The sequence below is a fragment of the Silurus aristotelis genome, assembly GCF_946808225.1.
Source record: "Silurus aristotelis genome assembly, chromosome: 25".
Lineage (NCBI taxonomy): Eukaryota > Metazoa > Chordata > Actinopteri > Siluriformes > Siluridae > Silurus > Silurus aristotelis.
Window position 1 is genome coordinate 2,890,487 of NC_139598.1, and position 22,195 is coordinate 2,912,681.

The 22,195-nt window shown below is 42.8% G+C and overlaps 2 protein-coding genes across 6 annotated transcripts; one reads left to right on the forward strand and one right to left on the reverse strand.

The window, feature by feature from the left end:
- Positions 1 to 826: 826 nt before the first annotated feature.
- wasf3b (WASP family member 3b) lies at positions 827 to 13,056 on the forward strand. 4 transcript variants are annotated; one of them, XM_083530182.1, is made up of 9 exons: positions 827 to 961; positions 6,474 to 6,639; positions 8,921 to 9,055; positions 9,617 to 9,770; positions 9,883 to 10,000; positions 10,827 to 11,008; positions 11,374 to 11,625; positions 11,751 to 12,052; positions 12,359 to 13,056. In XM_083530182.1, the coding sequence occupies exons 2-9, from the start codon at positions 6,507 to 6,509 to the stop codon at positions 12,514 to 12,516; spliced, it is 1,434 nt and encodes a 477-aa protein (XP_083386308.1). In that variant the 5' UTR covers positions 827 to 961; positions 6,474 to 6,506; the 3' UTR covers positions 12,517 to 13,056. The 4 variants fall into 4 exon arrangements, with proteins under 4 accessions (XP_083386308.1, XP_083386310.1, XP_083386311.1 ...); XM_083530184.1 differs by having other exon boundaries at positions 11,754 to 12,052; XM_083530185.1 differs by having other exon boundaries at positions 862 to 957; positions 11,754 to 12,052.
- A 1,170-nt stretch (positions 13,057 to 14,226) lies between these two features.
- gpr12 (G protein-coupled receptor 12) lies at positions 14,227 to 21,752 on the reverse strand. 2 transcript variants are annotated; one of them, XM_083530196.1, is made up of 2 exons: positions 21,459 to 21,752; positions 14,227 to 19,217 (listed from the first exon to the last, which is right to left on the reverse strand). In XM_083530196.1, the coding sequence occupies exon 2, from the start codon at positions 19,203 to 19,205 to the stop codon at positions 18,180 to 18,182; it is 1,026 nt and encodes a 341-aa protein (XP_083386322.1). In that variant the 5' UTR covers positions 19,206 to 19,217; positions 21,459 to 21,752; the 3' UTR covers positions 14,227 to 18,179. The 2 variants fall into 2 exon arrangements, with proteins under 2 accessions (XP_083386322.1, XP_083386323.1); XM_083530197.1 differs by having other exon boundaries at positions 14,227 to 21,341; positions 21,459 to 21,591.
- Positions 21,753 to 22,195: the final 443 nt, after the last annotated feature.

Here is a 22,195-nt window from a genome sequence, read left to right on the forward strand (position 1 = left end):
ATAGGAATTGTTTTGAAATAAGTAGAACAGTTAATCAGATTATATCTTTAGAAAATTTTATACTAAATGTAAAACACGCACACAAACACACACGTGCATTGTTTTTGATAGTGACTGACTGTGTTTCCTTTTTCTCTAGTCCTCCAAACATTAAGGCTCTGGGCTCCTGATTGGTAGATCAGTGGTTCAGGTTCAAAACTTGAGCATGGCCCTTGACCCTCTTTACTCCATGGGTGCTGTATCACGGTTTATCCCAGCTTCTTTTTAACCTTTTATTTTGCAGTTTCGTAAACAAATTGTTCGTTGCTGGTTCCAACACACATATATGCATCAATAATAATAATATTCTTGTAAGCATCAGTCTGTAAATATGAACACATACAGAAATGTAAAAGCTTTAGGTTTAAGATAAGATTAGATAAGATATGCCTTTATTCGCCACAGTGGGGAAATTTCTCTATTACAGCAGCAAAGAAAAAAGAAATGCAAATATATAAAAGAATAGAGACATAATATAGTATACAGTATATACACAACATTGTATAAATACACAAGAAGAAAAAAATTGACCACGAGTCACAACCATGTACAATCTGCTCGCCTGTTATATATTTCTTATACCCCTGATCTTTCTGTAATTAAATATTCATAACATTCCGCTGAAAATCCATTAAGATCCATTAAACTCCAATAAACTCCACCCGCCTATTAAAGCCCCGCCTCTATCCACCCTTTTTTAAGCACCGGTCAGCTATTTTTTTTTCTCGACCTCTGATTGGTGCGGCAGAACAAACGGTGCCCGTACTCGCCTCGTGATTGGCTAATCTTGACGCGAAGTCCCGCCCCGGAGCGGATTGTTTGGAGCGGTCACTCCCGGGGGGCTGATGGAGGACAGAGCAGGATGGCAGCCGGACACAGGGCCATGTGTAGGAGCTGAAGTGGTTGGAGAAATCCAGTGTAGGTGAGCGACACGGTGTATTTCATCCTCTTTAAACACATTTACTGCGTGGGAACCGCGTTTCAGTCGTTTATCTGCGGGAAATTGCTCACTTTCATTACAGTTTACATTGAATAAACTGCACTCTGGTGCCCCTAAAGCCGAATCCTGTATATTTATAATTACATTTTATTATCTATGTAGATATTTTTCCCTCTCGTGTTTTTATATGATCATTTAAGATATAAAAAGTTTCTTTATCACTCAAATTAAATGCTGTTTATTCTAAATGGTCATGGAGCTCAGAAAGAGTAAAAGGGGGCAATTAATTATAGTCAGACACAGTAAACTGATCATCCTGAATCCATTCAACACTTATTTGATTTTATTCTTTTATAGGAAATAGTGTTTATACATTTAGTAAAAAAAAATAAAAATTCTTACCCAAATTTTCATACAAACTTATAAATAGTTGTGTAGTAGTGTGTTAGTGTTTAGTATTTTCGTCTAACACACACACACACACACACACCAATCTAATATTTTGTAGATGACTTTCATATTTTTTTTGCAAAACCAATAAGGGGTGTAATGCATTTGGACAATGTGACAGTGTGTGTGTGTGTGTGTGTGTGTGTGTGTGTGTGTGTGTGTGTGTGTGTGTGTGTGTGTGTGTGTGTGTAAATGTAGCCTATTTTTAAAAAAGTGTGATTAAAATCTTTTCTCCATCTTCATGATTAAAATCAGAAAAAAACGACATATATAAATATCATCACTATATAGAATATATACGGTGTAGTGCAGTACAGAGTGTAGCCTCCAGCAGGGAGCAGTTTGGGACGGGGCCGTTTCGGGGGGGGGGGGGGGGGCGGGGGGGGGGCCGTTGTGTGTGGATGAGTCTCAGCTTGATGACGGACGATTATGTGTGTTCACTGTAACTGCATCGTTCATGACATGGAGCTGTTAGGAAGCTGTTCTGTGCTCCGTGTCGTACGCGGCATTTTGTGCACGAGGATGTTTGGGGGCCGATTTGTGGAAGAGGAAGAGGTTCTCAGCAGGGGGACCCAGGGGTGTTTTGCTTTTATTTTGGAGGACAGAGGGGTGTGAAAGGAGGTTGGGGGAGGGAGGCGAGTTACATGCATGGGAGAGCCTGTGTGTTGCCGTGTGAACGGAGCGCTTATTGTCCCGGCAACCTTTCAGAGTGGCTTCCCTGAGGTCCTCACTTCTGCTCGAACCCCCCTCCCCCAGTCACTCTGTCTTTTACACACACACACACGCACACACACTCAAACCCATCACAGGCCAACTCACCATCACTTTCTCACGACTGGCTCAAACACCACACACACACACACATACACACACACACACACACACATTACAGGCCAACTCACCATCACTTCTCAGACCTAGTTGAAGCAACACACACACACACACACACACACGTCTCTCCTGTATCTTCTGCTTCTCTTTCATTTTTTTTGTTTACGATTAAAAAAAAAGTTTCGTTACACAGCAAAAGAACAAAAAATTAAGCACGTCAGGTACAAATTAAAATGTAAAAGTTATGCAAAAGATTATTGAGGGGAAAAATGAGGTAATAATAATAATAGAATATTTATTAACGAAGCAAAACTGGAACAAAACCAGTTCAAATATGAATATATGTCTGTTAATGTTACTTGAAATCACATTTAGATGAGAGATTGTTCATGTCTGAACCCTACGAGGTGTTAAATATATACGTGAAACGTAAGTGGAGACACGGCTTTTGGTAATGGAAATAAATGAACTTTCTACTTTTATAAAGTGTAGTATTTTAGTCATGACAGTTTTATAACCTCATGAAGAATCCAACCAAAGTTCAGACCACTGCTTTTACCACCTGGAGTTTCTGGAGGGAGTTTCCTGTTAGTGGGTGGCCACGCCCCCTTACGTGATGTCACATGAGTAACACGTTCATACTTTAAAGATTTGCGCTTTCAGAAAACAGATATGGATACGTTCAAGTTCCCTCTTTCTCTCTCTTCATATCTCTCTCTCTCTCTCTCTCTCTCTCTCTCTCTCTCTCTCTCTCTCTCTCTCTCTCTTTCACTCTTCCACTCTTCCTCTCTCACACCTTTCTCTCCACCCCTCTGTTCTCCTCCCCTTCTCTCTCTCTCTCTCTCTCTCTCTCTCTCTCTCTCTCTCTCTCTCTCTCTCTCTCTCTCTCTTCCCCTCTCTCTCTCTCTCTCTCTCTCTCTCTCTCTGTCTCTCTCTCTCTCTCTGTCTCTCTCTCTCTCTCTCTCTCTCTCTCTCTCTCTCTCTCTTCCCCTCTCTCTTCCTCTCTCTCTCTCTCTCTTCCCCTCTCTCTCACTCTCTCTCTCTCTCTCTCTCTCTCTCTCTTTCTCTCTCTCCTCTTTCTCACCCCATTATCTCTTTCTCCCTCTCTTCCTCCCTCTCTCTCTCTCTCTCTTTGTTCTCTTTCTCTTTTTCCACATCTCCTCACCTTTTCTCCCAATCTCTCCCTATCTCTAACTTTCTTTGTCACTCTCCATTTCTCTCTCCCGCTATATCCTTCTCGCTCTCTCTTTACTCCCCCTCTCTCTATCTCTCCTCTTTCACTCACTCTTTTCTTTCTCTCTTTCTCTCTTACTTTCTTTCTGTCTTTCTTTCTCTCTTTCTCTCTCTCTCTCTCTCTTTTTCTCTCTCTCTCTCTCTCTCTCTCTCTCTCTCTCTCTCTCTCTCTCTCTCTCTCTCTCTCTCTCTCTCAGGATTCCAGATTCAGAGGTTGCTTTATTGGCATGACAAATATGGACATTTGTATTGCCAAAGCAAAGAACATACAGACACAAAACAACAGAAATACAATCAACTATAATAATACTATACTATAATATAACTATAATAATAATACAATAAAAACTACACAGGGTTTTCAAGTAAAAAAAGAAATGTATACTCTCTCTCTCTCACTCTCTCTCTCTCTCTCTCTCTCTCTCTCACTCTCTCTCTCTCTCTCTCTCTCTCTCTCTCTCTCTCTCTCTCTCTCTCTCTCTCTCTTTCTCTCTCTTCCTCCCTCCCCCCTTCTCTTCACCAGACTTGTATTTTCACTGTATTGTATAATCAGCTCCAGCTGACTCCATGCCTCCCTGCACACCAGCGTTACAGCACCATGGAGAGAAGCCGCTTGTGAGGAACACTTTCCAAAACACACAGATTCTTATCTCATCGCAATCTCATTTTAATCTCGTCCTTATCTTGTTGTTGTCTCCATAAACAGTGAAATCTTTGACATTTTCGTGAACAGAAACGAGGAGTTGTAAACGCCTGATGCTGATTTACAACAGAGATTCTTGATTTGCCACTGAGTCTGAGAAAACTGTCAAATCATGTGATCAGATTTAGTCATTAAGGATTGAAACACTATGTTGTAAATACACGATTATTTTCTCTTTTGTTTGTGGTGAAATAATTTTTTATTTAATAAAGAACACCACACATCAGCTTTTTTTTTTATCCATTTATTGTTACTTCTGATTTTGCGGAACATCTGCAAAAAAAAAAAAAACATTCCAACGTTAAAGCAGCTACAAACAGACACTCTGTGATAACATTATCCACACTATAGCAACACTTTTGAATAAATTGCTGCTGTAAAACCACAGTGTATTACTGAAAGTCACCGTTCGGAGACGCTGGTTTAGAAAACACCTTTGGACCAATCAGATTCGAGAATTTCGAAGCTCTGTGGTGTGAAGTCCTGCGGAGGGTTTTGGCCTCATGAGCAGATGCGAGGGGCGTGGCCTGAGCAGCTAGAAGCTCAGAGAAGCTTTAGTATTCAGCCTGGAATCGTCTTCACACACACACACACACAGACACACACACACACACACTCAGACACACAGTGAAGGTTAAGGTGAAGGTTTGTGTGTCAGCGTCTTTTATTTAAGCACAATAAAGCTTGAGCTCTCCCTCAAACTGAGGATAAGTGTGTGTGTGTGTGTGTGTGTGTGTGTGTGTGTGTGTGTGTGTGAGAGAGTTTCGTTAAACGATATAAGACGGGCATGCTCTAAAAGCTTTTATAAGTGTGTTTGCTGTGTGACCTACACTGCATTGTTCTGGAGGACAGGAAGTCAGAGATGGGACATACAGAGGAACAGGAAGCGGCAGGCTGGGTGGGGAGGTGCAAAACAGGAAGCAGGAAGGTGAGCAGATAAGATGCCACCCCCCTCCGAGAAGCTTCCCCATCATCTTTCTGGCCTTCTCATCTATTCTTTTGGCTTTTAACTCCCCCAGTCACCCCCACCCCCACTCTGTGTTCTGCCAGTCACGTGACAGATGGCCTCTCAGCTGGTCGGGTCTCTGCAGGGGTCACGCTTTCACAGTATTCAGCATTCCTTACCGTGTCCAGTAGCACTCGACACATCCGAGGGCAGCTGCAGGGCTTTACATTTATGGCATTTGGCAGATGCCCTTATCCAGAGCAACTTACATTTATTTTATCCATACATCTGATCAGCTCTGGGGTTAAGGGCCTTGCTCAGGGGGCCAGAAGTGTCAGCTTGATGCGGCTGTGATTTGAACTCACAACCTCCGGGTTCGGAATCCAATGCCTTAACCACAACTACTGCATACACAGTCCCCGAAAAAACATCTGCTGAAAGTCCACCTGCAGATTTAGTTGCGTTTAACATATGAGCGATGTTTACGAAGCTCCGCCCCAAGATCGGTATTGGCCTGTAGAGTAGGAGTGTCTATAAATGACAGGAGGCGTGTCCAAACACAAACGGGCGTTCTGGACAAGAATTCAGTTTTCCACATTTTTCATTGGCTTAAAAGACTTTTGCTGTGCTTCACATACACTTTATGGGCAAATATTTGTGGACACCTGCCCGTAGATGGGTATGTGCTTCTTTTTGAGCGTCCCATTCCACATTTGCTTCCCATTTGCTCTTATAATAAGCTCCACTCTCCAGGGAAGATGTTTTACTAGCTTTTGTATGAGACTCATTCAGCCATGTGTGTTAGTAAAGTCAGGTACTGGTGGAGGTGAGGTGAAGAGGCCTTGAGGTGCAGTCAGCGTGAAAAATCCATGTTGAAAAGTGTTGAGATCTTCCATTCCAAACCATGTTAAATGTTCATGGATCTCAATTTATGCACAGGGGTATCACATCTTGGAACGGGTTCGGATCTCCTAGTTCAAGTGAAGGAAAAATTTCATGCTACAGCATTCAAGTCCCAATACTTTTGTCCACTGAATGTATCTTCCATGTTATTTGTATTAGTAGAGAATATATAAAAAGACTTTGTACTTAAAGTAAATAATAAATCACAAACCTGGAGGCAATAAAAATGTAAAAGCTGTAAGAGTTCAGTCTCATTAATGGCAGTGTGATTGAGAACTGGAGTTTATTTGAGCAAAATCCCTGAACAGATGGACACCCCAACTGAGCCCTAAACCCAAAAACAGCATGTTTTATAAAGCATGTATGAGCCCTGACTCTGTGTGTGTGTGTGTGTGTGTGTGTGTGGGTGTGTGTGGGTGTGTGTGTAGGTTCCATCAGGCTGAGTGTGGAGACGAAGATCCATGCCACTATTGAAGAGGAACATCGAGCCCCGGCATCTGTGCCGCGGCGCACTGCCCGAGGGCATCGGCAGTGAGCTGGAGTGTGTTATGAACAACACGCTCTCTGCCATCATTCGCCAGCTCAGTAGTCTCAGTGAGTATACACACACACACACACACACTTTGGTATAGGGATGTACAGGAAATGCTAGATTTCACCTCTATTTCCGTTGCTATTCCACCATATAGACGCTTTGATTTGGAGTCCATGTTGCGTGTCCGCCGTTACACTTTAGCAACTTCTTTTATTTTTGGTCTGGCCACATTTATCCCATAAAATTCGTTTAAAAATATCAAGCAACAAAGTATATTGAGACAATTAAAGCCGCGTCGCGTCCATAACGACCCGGAGTGATGTAGCTGAGGCTGAGGAACTGTCCCAGTCTCGATTCGTTCAAAATATCAATATATCCAGTTACTGACATTTCTGTTCTTTTGTCGCACAATTGCACCCTAAAATCTTTTGTTTTCTTAGGCAAGTTCTGCACCCCACCCCTACGTGTGTGTGTGTGTGTGTGTGTGTGTGTGTGTGTGTGTGTGTGTGTGTGTGTTGTAGATGCCTGTAGAGGGAGTGGAGTAGAGCCTTCAGCAGCAGCTGTGTGGGTTAAATATAAATGGTTAAGCACAAAAGACAGCAGGGTGGGGAGGCAAACAGAGACATGGTCACTGTGTGTGTGTGTTTGTGTGTGTGTGTGTTAGAGAGGGAACACACGGAGACAAGGCCACAGCCTGCCGGTATTAGAGCGTGCACAGTGTGTGTGTGTGTGTGTGTGTGTGTGTGTGTGTGTGTGTGTGTGTGTTGGCGTGGGAATGCCTTTAGATAAGTATGCATTTAGCATGTTTGTGTGTGCAGGGTCAGAGGTCAGGGCTTTTTTTTTTGCACGAGCCAGGCCACATTTCCTTCCTGTAAATATTTTCCCGAAAGCGTCCCGCGGGCTTTTGTTTGACTTTAACGTTATAAATAGACGGCATTGTGTTTTTTGTGCTATCGTTGCTATCACCACTGTGTATTTTTGAACACAGGCATTACTTCAACCGCAGGCAAAAAAAAAATCGTGGACAAAAGTATTGGGACACATGAAATGTGGTTCTTCTTCACCACAAAATTTGAAGGCACACAGTCGTCTAAAACATCTCAGGGAGCATGAAATTTCTCTTCACTTGATCTCGAAGAGCCAAACCTGTTCCAGCATGACATGGGTTAGAGTGGAAAGATCTCCTGCTATAGAGCTCCAAATCTTTATTAAACACCTCTGGGGTGAAACAAAACACACATGACTGCAGCGTATTTGACTTATTTGGTTGTTGCCAGTTTTGTGAGTGATTTGAGGCATGGGACCATCTCACGAGAGGTCTCAGTGGCTGATGAAAATCGCAGCCCAAGCATTTTATTCGTTGCCGTGCTGCAACCGCATCTAAAAGGACTTGTGTAAGGATGGGTTGATTTAAAGTTGCTGGAAGGAGTCTCCATGTCTGTGCTTTGGAAGGGTTAAAGAGTTCCTACACAGGAAGCTCTAGAGGAGTGAAGAGTTTTTGGTTTAACTGTTTTACTAACTTCCACAGAGAGGAAAGAAAGAGCACAGTGACGAGACGATGAAACGTTCTTCCTCACACATTTGAAATTTCTGTATCTTCATGGTGCGGTAAAACTTATAAGGCTCACATTTAGACGTGAGTTAGAAAACATTTCTCTTTTTACTGGTTAATTTGATTTTGTCACAGATTCCGAGTTTGTATTCGTTTCCATGTTCTTTTGTTTGTTTGCTTGTTGGTTTTTTATTCAATAGCATGTGCAAATTAATACAACAGGGCAGGTACTGAATGTGTGAAAACCAGTTTTGACCACATGAAAGAAAATGAAAGTAAATATTTGAGTCTCAGCATCTGAAAAAAAAAAATATATATATATACATACAGTATATACTCTCAATATTTTGAGATGCTGAGAATCTCACAAAAGTAAATACACCCCTCACATTCCAGCAACTATTTTTGTATATGTTTTCAAGGGACAATACTATAGATATGAAACTTGGATATTTTTCAGAGAAGTCAATGTGCAGCTTTTCTAGCAGTACAGATTTACTGTCCTTTAAAAAAAAATGAACATGCAGCCATTATTGTCTAAATAACTGGCAACAAACGTGAGTACACCCTAAGTAAACTTTCTCATTTAGTCCCAATTTTCAATTTGCTCTTTATTTTTATTCTTATATTATTTTTAATATATATATATATATATATATATATATATATATATATATATATATATATATATATATATATATATATATTTATTTTATAAAAATTTTTTTGCAACACTTTTCATTTTTCACTTGTCATTTCTTTTTTCACGTTTCCGATCTCGTGTGTAGGTAAGCATGCAGAGGACATATTTGGCGAGCTGTTTCACGAGGCCAACCTGTTTTATCTGCGCACGAACTCCCTGCAGGATCGCATTGATCGGCTCGCCGTCAAGGTCACCCAGCTGGACTCCACCGTGGAGGAGGGTAAGGGATTGTGGGAAACCGAACGCCGAGTCAGCACTCGATACATTTCTGTGCTGGATTTGTCCAGGTAGAGTTACATGGAGCTGGCGAGAGATAAGAGACGGCAGCTCTGATACAAAGAAGACCTAAAAATGACTTTTACTTCTGCCGCGTGGCAGCATTGAGAGCACGAGCTTTCCTTTATTTCACTTCGCACATCAGCTAAACTGCTTTTCATCAGTGACTTTTCAGTGATAAAGATTTGGAATAATGTGTGATGCTGGTACAGAAACTGCATCTCTCATAATGTGTACAACAAAACACAGAAGAATTCAATTTCTGAACAAGACATGAAGTTACATTAATCAAGTGTGAAAAATAAATAATAATAGTAATATGATTATTTTCTATTTTAAGGACTGTGGTTTTTAAGACTTATTCTGAATAATTGTGAATACATTTTTAATTCTGTTGGTTCTCTTTATTTGAAGAAAAATTCTGTGTATATAATTCTTCCTTTCTCTGTGTGTGTGTGTGTGTGTGTGTGTGTGTGTGTGTGTGTGTGTGTGTGTGTGTGTGCAGTCTCTCTGCAGGACATCAACATGAGGAAGGCCTTTAAAAGTTCTACAGTACAGGACCAGCAGGTGGTGTCCAAGAGCAGCGTCCCAATCCCTGTGAAAGAGATGCACGAGCTGAGTGACCCTCCTCCGCCGCTCAACATCCTCTCACCTTACAGGTGTGTATCTTTCTTAGTGTGTGTGTGTGTGTGTGTGTGTGTGTGTGTGTGTGTGTTTTAATCATTAGTACTCCCCATGTCATGCTGCTTACCTGTTCTATTTCCTCTGCAGAGACGATAATAGGGAAGGGCTGAAATTTTACACGGACCCCTCGTACTTCTTTGACCTGTGGAAGGAGAAGATGCTGCAGGACACAGAGGACAAGAGGAAAGAGAAAAGACGGCAGAAGGTTGGTCTCGTGTTTCTCTTTTGTCTGATTTTACCTCATGATGTTCCTTTTGTGTCTCCTAATGGCAAACTATTGACACCCATATTACATGTATATCTCCTATACCAGGACACCCTGAAGTGTTTATTCCTCTAATACCGTTAATGAACATTATAATGGGATTTCTTCCATTTGTAGGAAAAACGTACTGACTGACACAAAGCCCTCGAGACTCTTTCAATAAATGCCAAATAAATGTGATTTACTTTTTAACCCACCTTTTATCCTTAAATTATGTGTAAAATCTGACGCTGAGTTTTTACTAAAACAACTATAACATAAGCGAACAAGAGCAGTAATGCAAACCTGTGACTTGAATTACAGTCAGAACTACTGTCAGATCTAAGAATTCGAAATACGCTATATGGAAGCCATATGGACGCTATATGGCTTTTTGTGCATCCCAGTCACCATTTGCTGTTAGAATAAGCTCCGCTCCTCTGGGAAGATGTTCCAGTAGATTTTGTGGAGATTTGTGTGAGATTCATTCAGACACATGTGTGTAAGTGAAGTCAGGTACTGATGTAGGTGAGGTGAGGAGGCCTGGGGTCCAGTCAGCATGAAAAAGCAGGAGATCTTCCAACCCATGTAAAGCAGATCTTCATGAAGCTGGCTGGTTTGGGTCTCCTAATTGAATGAAGGGGAACGGTAACTGTTTGAGGAAGAATCACAAAAGTCGAGTGTCCCAATACTTTTGTCGATGTAGTGTGTGTGTGTGTGTGTGTGTGTGTGTGTGTGTGTGTGTGTGTGTGCGTGCATTTTGATGACGTTTTAACAAATCCAACAGGAACAGAAGCGCTGCGTGGACGGCACGCTGCAGAGAGAAGTGAAGAAGGTGCGAAAGGCTCGTAACCGGCGTCAGGAGTGGAACATGATGGCTTTCGATAAGGAGCTGAGGCCCGACCTGCGGCACGGCCACACGGTGCACAGAGCCGGATCATCTGAGAGCTCCATGTCGCCAGAACACAGGTGAAAGGACACCCGCTTGCTCCACGTGGTTATTATTGTTAAAGAAATGTTCATTTATTTATTTATTTGTCGTTCTATCAAAGTTAAAAATTCACTCTGCCAGGATGCAAGAGCTCGAATTGCTCGGTATAGATAGCAACGTCTATATATAGCAGTCATGATTTTGCAATATTTGAGATGCATTGAATACTGGTATGAATATTGAATACAAAGGTGATCTAAAAACCTAGAAAAACTACATTAAAACTGCAATAAAAGCTAAAAAGAATGACTACAAAATGACTACATGTGCATGTAGCCATGATCACGGCATTTAATCCGCCCCTCTCCCTCTTTTCCTCTTTTATTTCTTCCTCTTCCTTTAGGTCTCATGGCCAAGACCACCTGGACCACGGCTATCTGGCCATGTCAAACAATGCAGGCCACGCCCACACGTACTCCGGCCCTCCCCCCAGCATGGCGGCCCTCTCGGCTCATGCCCACATGGAGCAGGACTATTGGACGGGGTCTATGGTGTACCGCTCAGGCACACTGGGTCGTCCACATCAGGCCCCACCCCCTCCGCCACCCACAGAACGTATGAACGGCTCCATGCCGCTCCCACCAATGGACTACAGGTTTGCTTAATCATATTCACAAAGACACAAAGAGTGTTATATAAATGGCTCCACCTTGTGGTAATGTGTTAAAAAAGATTCCTGCTCCTTATTTTCTTCCTGTTTTTTTTTTTTCTTTTTTTCAGCAGTATGGATTACATGAACTCAAGTCCACCCCCACCACCCCCAGCACCTCTCATTCCATCATCCCCAGCTGCCTTCGCTATGCCCCCTATGGGTCTGTCTCCAGGCCAAGCCACCGTAGGCACAGGTTACATCTTATCCTCTTCACCTGCCTCTGGATCACTGGCTGCTCCTCCTCCACCAGGGCCACCTCCCCCTCCACCTAATGGTACCCAGCTAATCACACCCAAACGGCCACCAGCGCCACCTGAAGCCCTGCCCACGACCGACGCCCGCAGTGACCTGCTAGCAGCCATACGCATGGGTACGAGGTTTTCATTCTCTAGAAACCTATTCTGAGTACTTTTTTTTTTTTTTTTTTCTTTATCAATTATTGCATATGTTTTTATTCCTTTTTGCTCCCATCAAAAGTCAAATAAGTAGCTGAATCTAATGTAAGGATATTGGACTCCAGAATAGAAATTTCTTTACTAATAACTCATGAGGGATTTAAAAATTAAGTAAAATTAAAAATGTGAATATAAATCTCTAATTTCCTGCGCTCCCCTGTTTTTTAGTAACACCATTACAGTTGATAATGACATTCGTGTGTGTGTGTTTCCACTCACAGGTATCCAGCTGAAGAAGGTGCAGGAGCAGCAGGAGCAGCAGGCAAAGCGGGAGCCGGTGGGAAATGACGTGGCCACCATTCTGTCCCGCCGCATAGCGGTGGAGTACAGCGACTCCGAGGATGACTCTGAGTTAGAGGATAATGACTGGTCTGACTAGAAACACACTCTCCTTCGACTGCCGTAACACTGCAGTATCTACAGTACAGAGATGTGCAGAAGTCAAAAGTCTGGACCCGATCGAATGTGCTCATCTGCTGAAAAGGCTTCATTTTGAAGTACAAATTAATCATTGATTTTATTTTTCCGGAAGCTAGGATTCATTCCATCTGAAAAGGAAGTATATTTAGAATGAAAACGTAAAGACTTGAGTGCTCAAGGAAGGCTGGATGTCTCTTGTGCCTTCGTATTGATAGCGATTTGTATAATAATGCAGGGTAATATTTACATTTATGGAATTTTATCAGGCACCCTTTTCCAGAGGCTCTTACAATTATCGTATTTTACATCCGGAACAGCTAAGGGCCTTGCTCAAGGGCCCAGAACTGACAGCTTGGTTAGGATTTGAACTGACAACCTTTCGATCAGAAGTCCAATGTACTGATCACAGAATTAACATTATTAGAGTTATAGTCAGGGTTAACAAATAAACAAATACATTTCTACATAATTATAATAAATCGACCCACATGACATCAAAGCTGACATCAAGTCTTTTAGCCAAACTCCCTCGTTTAATTCTCATTCGTCTAAAATTAGCTGAATGATAAGATAAATTAGCTGGAGCAGCGATTAAGGGGTCCAAGCACGATGCAGGGGACTGGCGATGACGAATCGAAATGATCACGAAGTAATTTACTGGCACATGTTTCCACTTGGTGAGAGCATGAATTCGAGTTTCCTAAATCATCCTCCAGATGATTAATTAATTAATCTCTGAAAAGTCAATGGAGGCGATTCTGGTCGTTGCAGTCAGTTTGCGTGGAATTAGCGATTTCTGTATGTATGTAAAGGATGGGATGTACTATGATGTACTCGTTAGAATTTACAGGGCAGGGTTCCTACGCATTTTGGAAAAAACTTATCCTCCTCCGCCTACCGCCCACCCTCCTCCGCCCAACGCCCACCCTACTCCTTTCGCAGCCGGGTTTGGGAGCCTCTATGGCAGAGTGCTTTATACCTATTCCTACAACTGAACACCTATAGGGGGGGTTGAGGGCCTTGCTCAAAGGCCCAAAAGTGGCAGCCTGGTATGGCCAGGACTTAAAGCCACAGAACCCAAGGGATCAAAAGCCCAGTAACTTAACCACTAGGCTACCATTTTCTTAACGCATGATATATTTGGATTTTAAAAATCATTATGTTAAATATGGTCTAAAAAATCTTTAGGGAAATCTGCATATTTAAGTCTGGAAAAGTTTTTTGTAATGAAATATAAAAAATGTGTAGGAGCCCTGAATATAGAGTAAATGTGTTTACTGTTCCTCAAGTGTATTTACACTGGAGACGTCAACAGGATTTTAACAAACAGTTTAGACAGGATGTTACCCAGGGTCATTTCTGGATGTTAATATCTCAAAACAGTGGAATAATGTAAATGGTTTGGACTTTTTTTTACATGTAATAACGGCCATAATGTAAAACACTGCAATCATTGGAATAATATTGGTTTAATGATTCTGTGAAAAAATGCGTGTACAGTTTACACAAATGCCCGGTGGTTGTTTGGTATGTTTGGTATGTCGGCTCATTTGGTGCTTGGACCCCTAATAAAAAATGGCGTATCTGAACTTCCGCCCGGCTCCGTATGATCAAACCCATGCTATGATGCTCAACCAGCTGTTTATTTAGCTATTAGATGTATTCAACGTTTCTTAATCGAAAAGCGTCAGGTTTTTTTATCAATATAACAAACTGACAAAGTTGCCAAATCTTTCAAAAGGCAAGATGGTAAACAGAAAACCACACCAGGGAGAAAGTACAGACGTGCATGGAGACAAATCTGGAGGTCACATGACCTGGACATGGCAGCGATGGTCATGACGAAACGGAATGTCCCGTCGAGCGCTCATCATGGAAACCGTTTCTCGGGGGGAACCGGCGTCTCTATGGAAACAGTACAGCTGGGATGGAGGTCTCCATGGCAACCATGGAGCCTAGGTGGCGACCGGATGAAATAAAGCAGGCGCAGGAGTCGGGTTGTTTTTAATGCACAGCACATTCTTTTAATACAAAAATTAACAAGGTTTTTTTTTTTTTTTTTTTTTTTTTTTTAAACTAACCAAAGCAATAAAAAGAGCACTAACACCTTGGAAAAATATACACCACATTCACATAATGTTTTACAACATCTCAGTTAAATAGTGCATTTCATTGATCTTTTTTTTATATATATCATAATAATAATAATCATTTTGCAGATACGTATTTTTTGTTTTTGTGCCATTTCTCAAAAAAATAAAGTGCATTTCACAGTTAAGACTACGCATACGTCTACACAAGATGCTGTTCCTATTTTACCCCCCCCCTTTTTTTCTTTTCCCCCCTAATCACGTCATTCACGACACCCGCGGTGATGCGATATCGGTCCCCGGGGGGACGTTTTACTCAGAAAACCCTCAAAGAAATTGAGGTAAGTGTCATCAGAATAGTCCTTCAGCTTCAAGCTTTTTTGCTGAAACAGACTCGGAGTATCAGTCCCTCGGATTACCTCTGCACCGACACTACGCTAGAGTATGTCGCGGCTTCGAAGCGAGATCCTCATCGTCTCGTTTGTCTTTGCGTATACGGATCACTGCACATTGATTGCTTTACCCACTCCAACCAGACGCAGATTAGCTCTCACGAGAAAAGCTAAAAGAGGTTACATCGGGTGAATTTGGACGAGGCCCAAGGTTAATTGTTGGCTCAGAGCACCATTACTAATGTCACAATGCCTCTCCGATGTCTCATGCCTTATTCAAAGGATCAGCTTGATAAGACAGGGTGCCTTTTCGAGTCGAAGATGATAACGAAATCCTTTTTTCGATACATTCAGAAAAGGCTGGAAAAGCAGAAAATAGAAAATCAATAATAAAATAAATCGACTCTTCGAATGCGTGCTCTTTTCCAACACGCGTTTTTTGCGATCCTCATCATGTGCGGTGAAATATTCGAGAGCTCCCTCGTTGTCTCGTGTATGCTCCAACGAATAAAGAGGTCGTTCAGGTCAAAGGTCAGGTCGGGAGGGCCGAGGTTCGGGAGGCGACGTCTCTGAATGACAGGAAGACTGAGTTTTTTAGCGTTTTTTAGCCCTGTACGGATCTTCAGGAGACGCTGGACGCTTCACCCTGGCCTCTGTTTGCTCCATATGCCTTCAGGGCTTTTGAAAGGCTTTTCAGCTGAAAACACACGCTCACAAAAGACATGCATGCACACACATACACACCGCCATGCAACACGTGATCGTACACAGACAGGATGTACGCTACAGCTTGGAGATTCACAACGGCAGGTGCAAATTGTACGATCGAGTCACGGGGAGGGGAAAGAACCCGAGTGGCAGTTAGACTGGTGTCGGACAGATCGGCGTTTCCGCTTCACTGATAAAGTTTGGGGTTTTTTTTGTACAGTAAAAGACCCTTGCAGCGTTTTTGCTTGGTTTCCACTCGGAGACACGTGGAGTGAAAGCGCATGTGTCGTATTATCGCATGGTGGTGTCATTTATATCGGATTTGCTGGGATAAAGCTGTTATTGCTGCTGGAATATTGCTATCGATTTGGCGAGAATGGGGTTATTGCTTGCTCATGGGGTCTGATCTTAGCGCCGAGACGGATTTTCAGAGCAGGAGATTCAGAAAGCAAGGTGAGATTGTGGAGATTCCAAGATGAAGGTTTTTGCACAAGAGCTACATGGCAAAACGTATACACACAGATTAGCATGACGCAGCCATGGTTTATACATGTTTGAAAACACATCCTGATGGTTCCTAAAATCCTGATGAACTTTGGATCAGAAGGTCACAAGCTCTGAATAAGGACATCTACCAAATGCCATAAATGTAAATGTTTTAGACTACCTGATAATTCCTGGCTGAATTCTGTACATTTACCTCACACACTTATACAGAGCAACTTACATTTATATCATCTATTCAACTGGGCAGCTGTAGGATTAAGTGACTTGCTCAGGGGCCCAGAAATGGCAGCTTGGGTTGAGTTAACTACTAAGCTACAACCTCATTCCTCAGGATACATTCAACATCAGGCATAACTTTATGACCACCTGCCTAATATTGTGTTGGTCCCCCTTATGCTGCTAAAACAGTTCTGACCCATCGAGTATTAACAGCATGAACACCTTCAGCAGTTTGAGCTACAGGAGCTCATCTGTTGGATCGGACCACACGGACCACCCTTCGCTCCCCACGAGCATCAATGAGCCTCGGCCACCCGCGACCCTGTCGCCGGTTCACCACTGTTCCTTCCTTGGACCATTTTGATAATCAGTGTTATTCACTCCCCACTTGTAATGCTATAATGTCAGAATGTTAAGCCTGTTTGGTGCATGCAGCTGTCTGGGAAGTGTGGTCTCATCCTATGCTGTCTTCCTATTGGTGGAGTTTAGAGGGGTCTTATAACATCTCTCGGCTTCAAATATTGTGTCAAATGAAATGAATTAAACAGGAAGAATCCATTCTTAGAAAAGTGGGGGCTTTGTGAATGCATGGCCTGATAGCTTGAGTGCAAAACAGGCTCTGATTTAGATTTGTGTAAATTTCCCCCTTCACTATTTCTCAGCACCCGCGACAAACTCTGTCTGACAAACACACATCTGACCGTCAAAAACGAAAACGATGAAGACCAGCGGTGCACAGTAATGAACTGACCTGGGGTTCGGATTTCGTCTCTAATGCCACATGTGTTTGCTCTCATTATCTTCCATATGCTTTCCAGGGAATTTACAAGCATGTGATTCGGAGGATTCAGTTAATTCTGTATTTTGAAAGTTAACTTTTGAAAACCGGCCTATTTCGAGCGTGTCTTTCAGTTAAACCGCTTCAAATGTTTGTCGATGGATGTCGATGAATTCGTTGTTCTTATCCGTTGTTATTTGGACCGGAGCTCAGCTGGAAGTAAAGCACGAAGTGCAAAATACAAATTCGACGCGACACCACTGAACGGGAACGTGTACATTCATTCAAAACAAATCCCCGGTTCATTCATACAATACGCCTGCATAATGAGCAGAGGGAGAACCACTGACACCATCCTGTGGCCAGAAATGAAAAGAAAGGCCAGGTTTTATTTCGGGGGATTGTTGTTAGCTCTTCATGGTCTCATTTGTGTACATTCGCGCACATTTGTGTCTTTAAGGTGGAAATAAAATGCAAAATAAATCGATCCCCACAAACATAGCGGAAGGATCGAGCGAGACGTTCGCTGCATTTCTCTCTGTCGGATGACACGAGGCGCGGATCATTGGATGCCGCGGCTATTTTTAGCTCTCCGTGGCTGCTTGGTTTTCAGCACATGTGCAGAATGCAGCAAAGGAGAACGAGGCCCCTCGTCTCAGCCTCCTCCTTCACTGAGGGATGCCGCCGAGGCGTTTAAAAGGAGCACGCAGTGGTTTTAACAGCAAGTTTATCTACATTTCATGTGCGGATGCTTGGCGGGGAAAAAAAATGTATGTAGGCTTTGGTGGCAGTTTAGTGGCACCAGGGTGAGGGGTGGAGAAAAGGCCATGTGGCAGTGGTCAAAGTTACATCACAATAAGGGGAAGACGTAAAAGAAGGGCCACACGTATATGTCCTCTTGTCTCACACCTGCATGCAATAGAGGACGCTAGACGTCGCTGGGCGTCCGTGCCCGCTGCGCCACACTGGCTGGGACGCAGCCGCAGCACACCATCCAAAGCGCCTTCTGAATTTCTTGGTTGCGGAAGGCGTAGATGACTGGGTTGATGATGGAGTTGTAGGTGGCAGGAACCAGCGTGGCGTAGGTGTACAGCGGAGGGTAGGTGTAGTCAGCGATTAGCGAGTAGACGGTGAAAGGCATCCAGCAGGCGGCAAATGTTCCCAGGATGATGGCGAGCGTGGAGACTCCCTTACGCGTCGTGACGTAGTGCGGCGTGGCCGCCAGGAAGTGGTGCTGCACGGCGATCTGGTGCGCGTGCCGCATGACGATTTTGCAGATTTGCACGTAGAGCTGCAGCATGAGTCCAAAGAGCAGCAGGAAGGACACGGACAGGACTGCGACGTTGTTCTTAGTGAGCGGCCGCACCACGCTGCACGCATCCTCCTGACTCAGGCAGTTTACCCCTGTGACGGGCAGCAGACCAAGGCACAGGGACGCGCCCCACAGCAGCACCAGCATGGTGTAGGTGAAGGCAGCTGTGCGCTCCGAGTTGTACGTGAGCGCGTAATACAGCGACAGGTAGCGATCGATGGTGATGGCCAGCAAACTGAAAACAGAGGCAGAGAATGAGGCCACCACCAGGCCGATCGTCAGCAGCTGGGCGGAGTCTGAATGCAGCAGGTAGGCGAAGGCGAAGTGAAGCACCAGACCCACACCGGCTAGCAGGTCAGCCAGCGCGAGGCTACCGATCAGCAGGAACATGGGAGCGCGCAGGGCCTGGTTCTGCCATATCACCAGAACCACCAGGGTGTTCTCACAGGCTATCAGCGTGCCTGACGTGCACAGCACTATATCCCACGGGTTCACCAGCAGCTCGGCAGAAGACTTTGGCGGTAAAACAGCAGCTGGAGGAGGTGTTTCAGCCGTCAGGTTCTCGATGCTTCCACCCCCACTGCTGACCCAGCTGGGGTCAGGGGTCAGCCAGCTCGGGGTGACTGACACCTGCTCACTCATCGTGCCTCCCGTCTGAAAGACAAAACATTTATAACCTTTTAAAATAACTGCGTTCTTAGAAAACAAGTTTGCTTTCGTTTCTTATCCCTCATTCATGTTGCCCCTTTAACCATCCACATTATTTTTAAAAACTCCATATTTCACAACGTTCTCAAAGGCTCCTTGGTTCTACACAGAACATTTCAGGAATAAATATTGAGGGCAGTAAATCTCCAATCGCACTTCATGTGAGGTGGAATCATTTATTTATTGCTGAGACATACAACGAGAATTCGGCTGATATTTTATGGAAGCGCTCAAAAATAAGTGCACTGGTTATACATATACAGTTTGTAAAGTTTGAGAGCAGCATAGGTTTCAGTGTTAATCTGATTAGTGTGCATATGATGATGATGATGATGATGATGATGATGATGATGATGATTTCATATTTCGCCTGTGTAATGAATGATACATTGATCACTTGTTTTTCATCATTTGCTTTCCAAGAACTGTAAAATATTGATTCTGCTCAGAGATAAAGGGTTTTGGGTTCCTTTTCAGAGCCCTGCTTTAGAATCCTTCAGCATTATCAAACTGTACTTTAAAGGAATATGAATGTTATGCAATTAGAATATCATTATCATCATTATTATTATAATCATCAGCAACCGGCTGATTATTGTTTCTGAAACCATTTGGATTATTGCTAATGCTGTACTAATCACACTTTTCTCTCTGGCTCTTGCCATCAGTTAATTATATGAATCTTATCACAATTATGACATTAGAACCGACTTTTTAAATTTGTTTGTGATATTTAACTTTGCTGCATAGCCGAGTTTTCTTCCCATGCAAGATTATAGCAGTCTAATCTCTGATCCAATCTGACTAAATAAAAAAAAATTTGTATATTAGAATATATATATATCCAGCATGACAATGCCTCTGTGCACAAAGCCAGCTCTATAAAGATCCGCTGTACATGGTTTGGAAGATCTCCTGCTGTAAAGCTCCAACCCTATTGAACCCCTTTCGGATGAATGTTTCATGCTGACTGCACCCCAGGCCTCCTCACCTCACCTACATCAGTATCTGACTTTACTAACCACCTTGGGGTTAAATTCATTTCACACAAATCTCCACAAAATCTAGTGGAACATCTTCCCAGAAGAGTGGTGGTTATACTAACTAATGGACACTAAATGTGGAATGGGAGGATAAGAAATGTTCACATAGCAATCTGCTCAGGTGTCCACAAACTTTTGTTCCTATACTGTAGCATTAAAGTCTGGAGATGTATAGGTATAAAAGGTGTTTTCTGGCACATAGATTTAATTGAAAAGATGATTTCTTAGTAAGTACATGATCAGTTCATCATTAATGATCGTACGTGTGACCACTTTTTGAAGCTCAGCCTCACAATGGAGACAATAAATGCCAGTATCGGGCACTGATACTATCATACCACCTGCACAATTCTTGACTGTCATTTTAACAGAAAACTGTTGGTAATTAATGGATATCAACAGGTAACATATGCTCATTGGCGAAGGAAAAACCGACCCAATAAAAGTAAATGGAAAATGGAAGGAGGAAAACATACTGGCAATTAAGAATGACACATGTGCTTGTATACATTCGGTTCACATTGTGACCTGGGATGTGAAATTATAAAATTAATTACGAATATCTATTTATATATAGAAATATATAGAGATGCATTTTCTTTATTTTGCTAACGTTGTTGTATAAATTTATCTGGATTTATGGTGTAGGTTAGGGACAAGTCATGATGCTGATGGAGTGTAGCTATAAATAATAAAAAAAAAAGAAAAGAAAAAAAAAACCGGATTCAGTAAAGATGGCAGAGCATCTCTTAAGGCCAGCATCAGTGAGTGTCAGTGTTGTAGGAGCCTGTAAGCTCTCAAAGCGCTAATTAAATAAAGCGTTTTGCATTTGAAGCCTATTTTATTTATTAATTAGCCCTGTTTATAATATGTATAACAGTGATAGAACCATGATGTGCATGTCAGATTTTTTTCTAGCATGTGCACAGTGCATGCAGTAGGATGCTGCGTTGCTGTTGCTGTTTGGGGTGCAGCCTATAGATCATGTAGGACATCCATGTTCCTGTGCATGCATGTACTGTCAAATCTAAAAAAAGAAAAAAAAAAAAAAAAAGAAAGAAAGAAAAAAAATTTGAACCTTTTTTCAGCTTTAGAAAAATAACAATAATAAATCCTTCTTTCTCCTCCTATAATTAAGTCTTACCTTGAGATCTTGGAGGTCGATACGCGCGATTCAGACGCGCTCGCGACCTTGTTGCGTGTCCATCTTCTCCCCCCCACCCACCCACGTCGGCGGCGACGCTCGGTGCCGCAAAAAAAAAAAAAAAAAAAAAACACAGAGACAGCGGTCGTTTATCACCACGCCAGCGGCTGCACGAGCATCTTCACAGAGCGCCCTTCATGAGAGAAACCGGATCCCGTCCCTCCTTTCTCCTCCTCCTCCTCCGCCCTCCTTCCTCCACACACACACACACACACACACACACACAGAAACACACTATATCGCGTTAGTCACGCTTGGCGTGTCCATCGGAAGATTATATAAGAGAATTAAATTAAATCATAACCGAGCAAAGCGCGTGGAAAAAAAACGCAGGAGTGGCCCCTGGTGCCGGCCGGGTTGCCAGATTCGGACCGTCCGTTTCAAACCTAATCAATTTAATTATGTCTCTAATGAGTTTTAAATTCAATAAAATAAATACGAATTAGATCCTATTGAGAAAGGAAAATGTTGTAATGGTGTGTCCATCATTTATAGCGCAATTCTATCGTATTTACTCAATCTGGCAATTCAGGACTAAGCCTAACCGATAAGCAATTAATTGATATGGGCGTGCCAAAACGTAACACGGGTGTGTCTAAAGATGATATGGGCGTATCCAAAGATGACACGAGTTTGTCCAAAGTTTATGTAGGCGTATCCGAAGTTAATATAGGCGT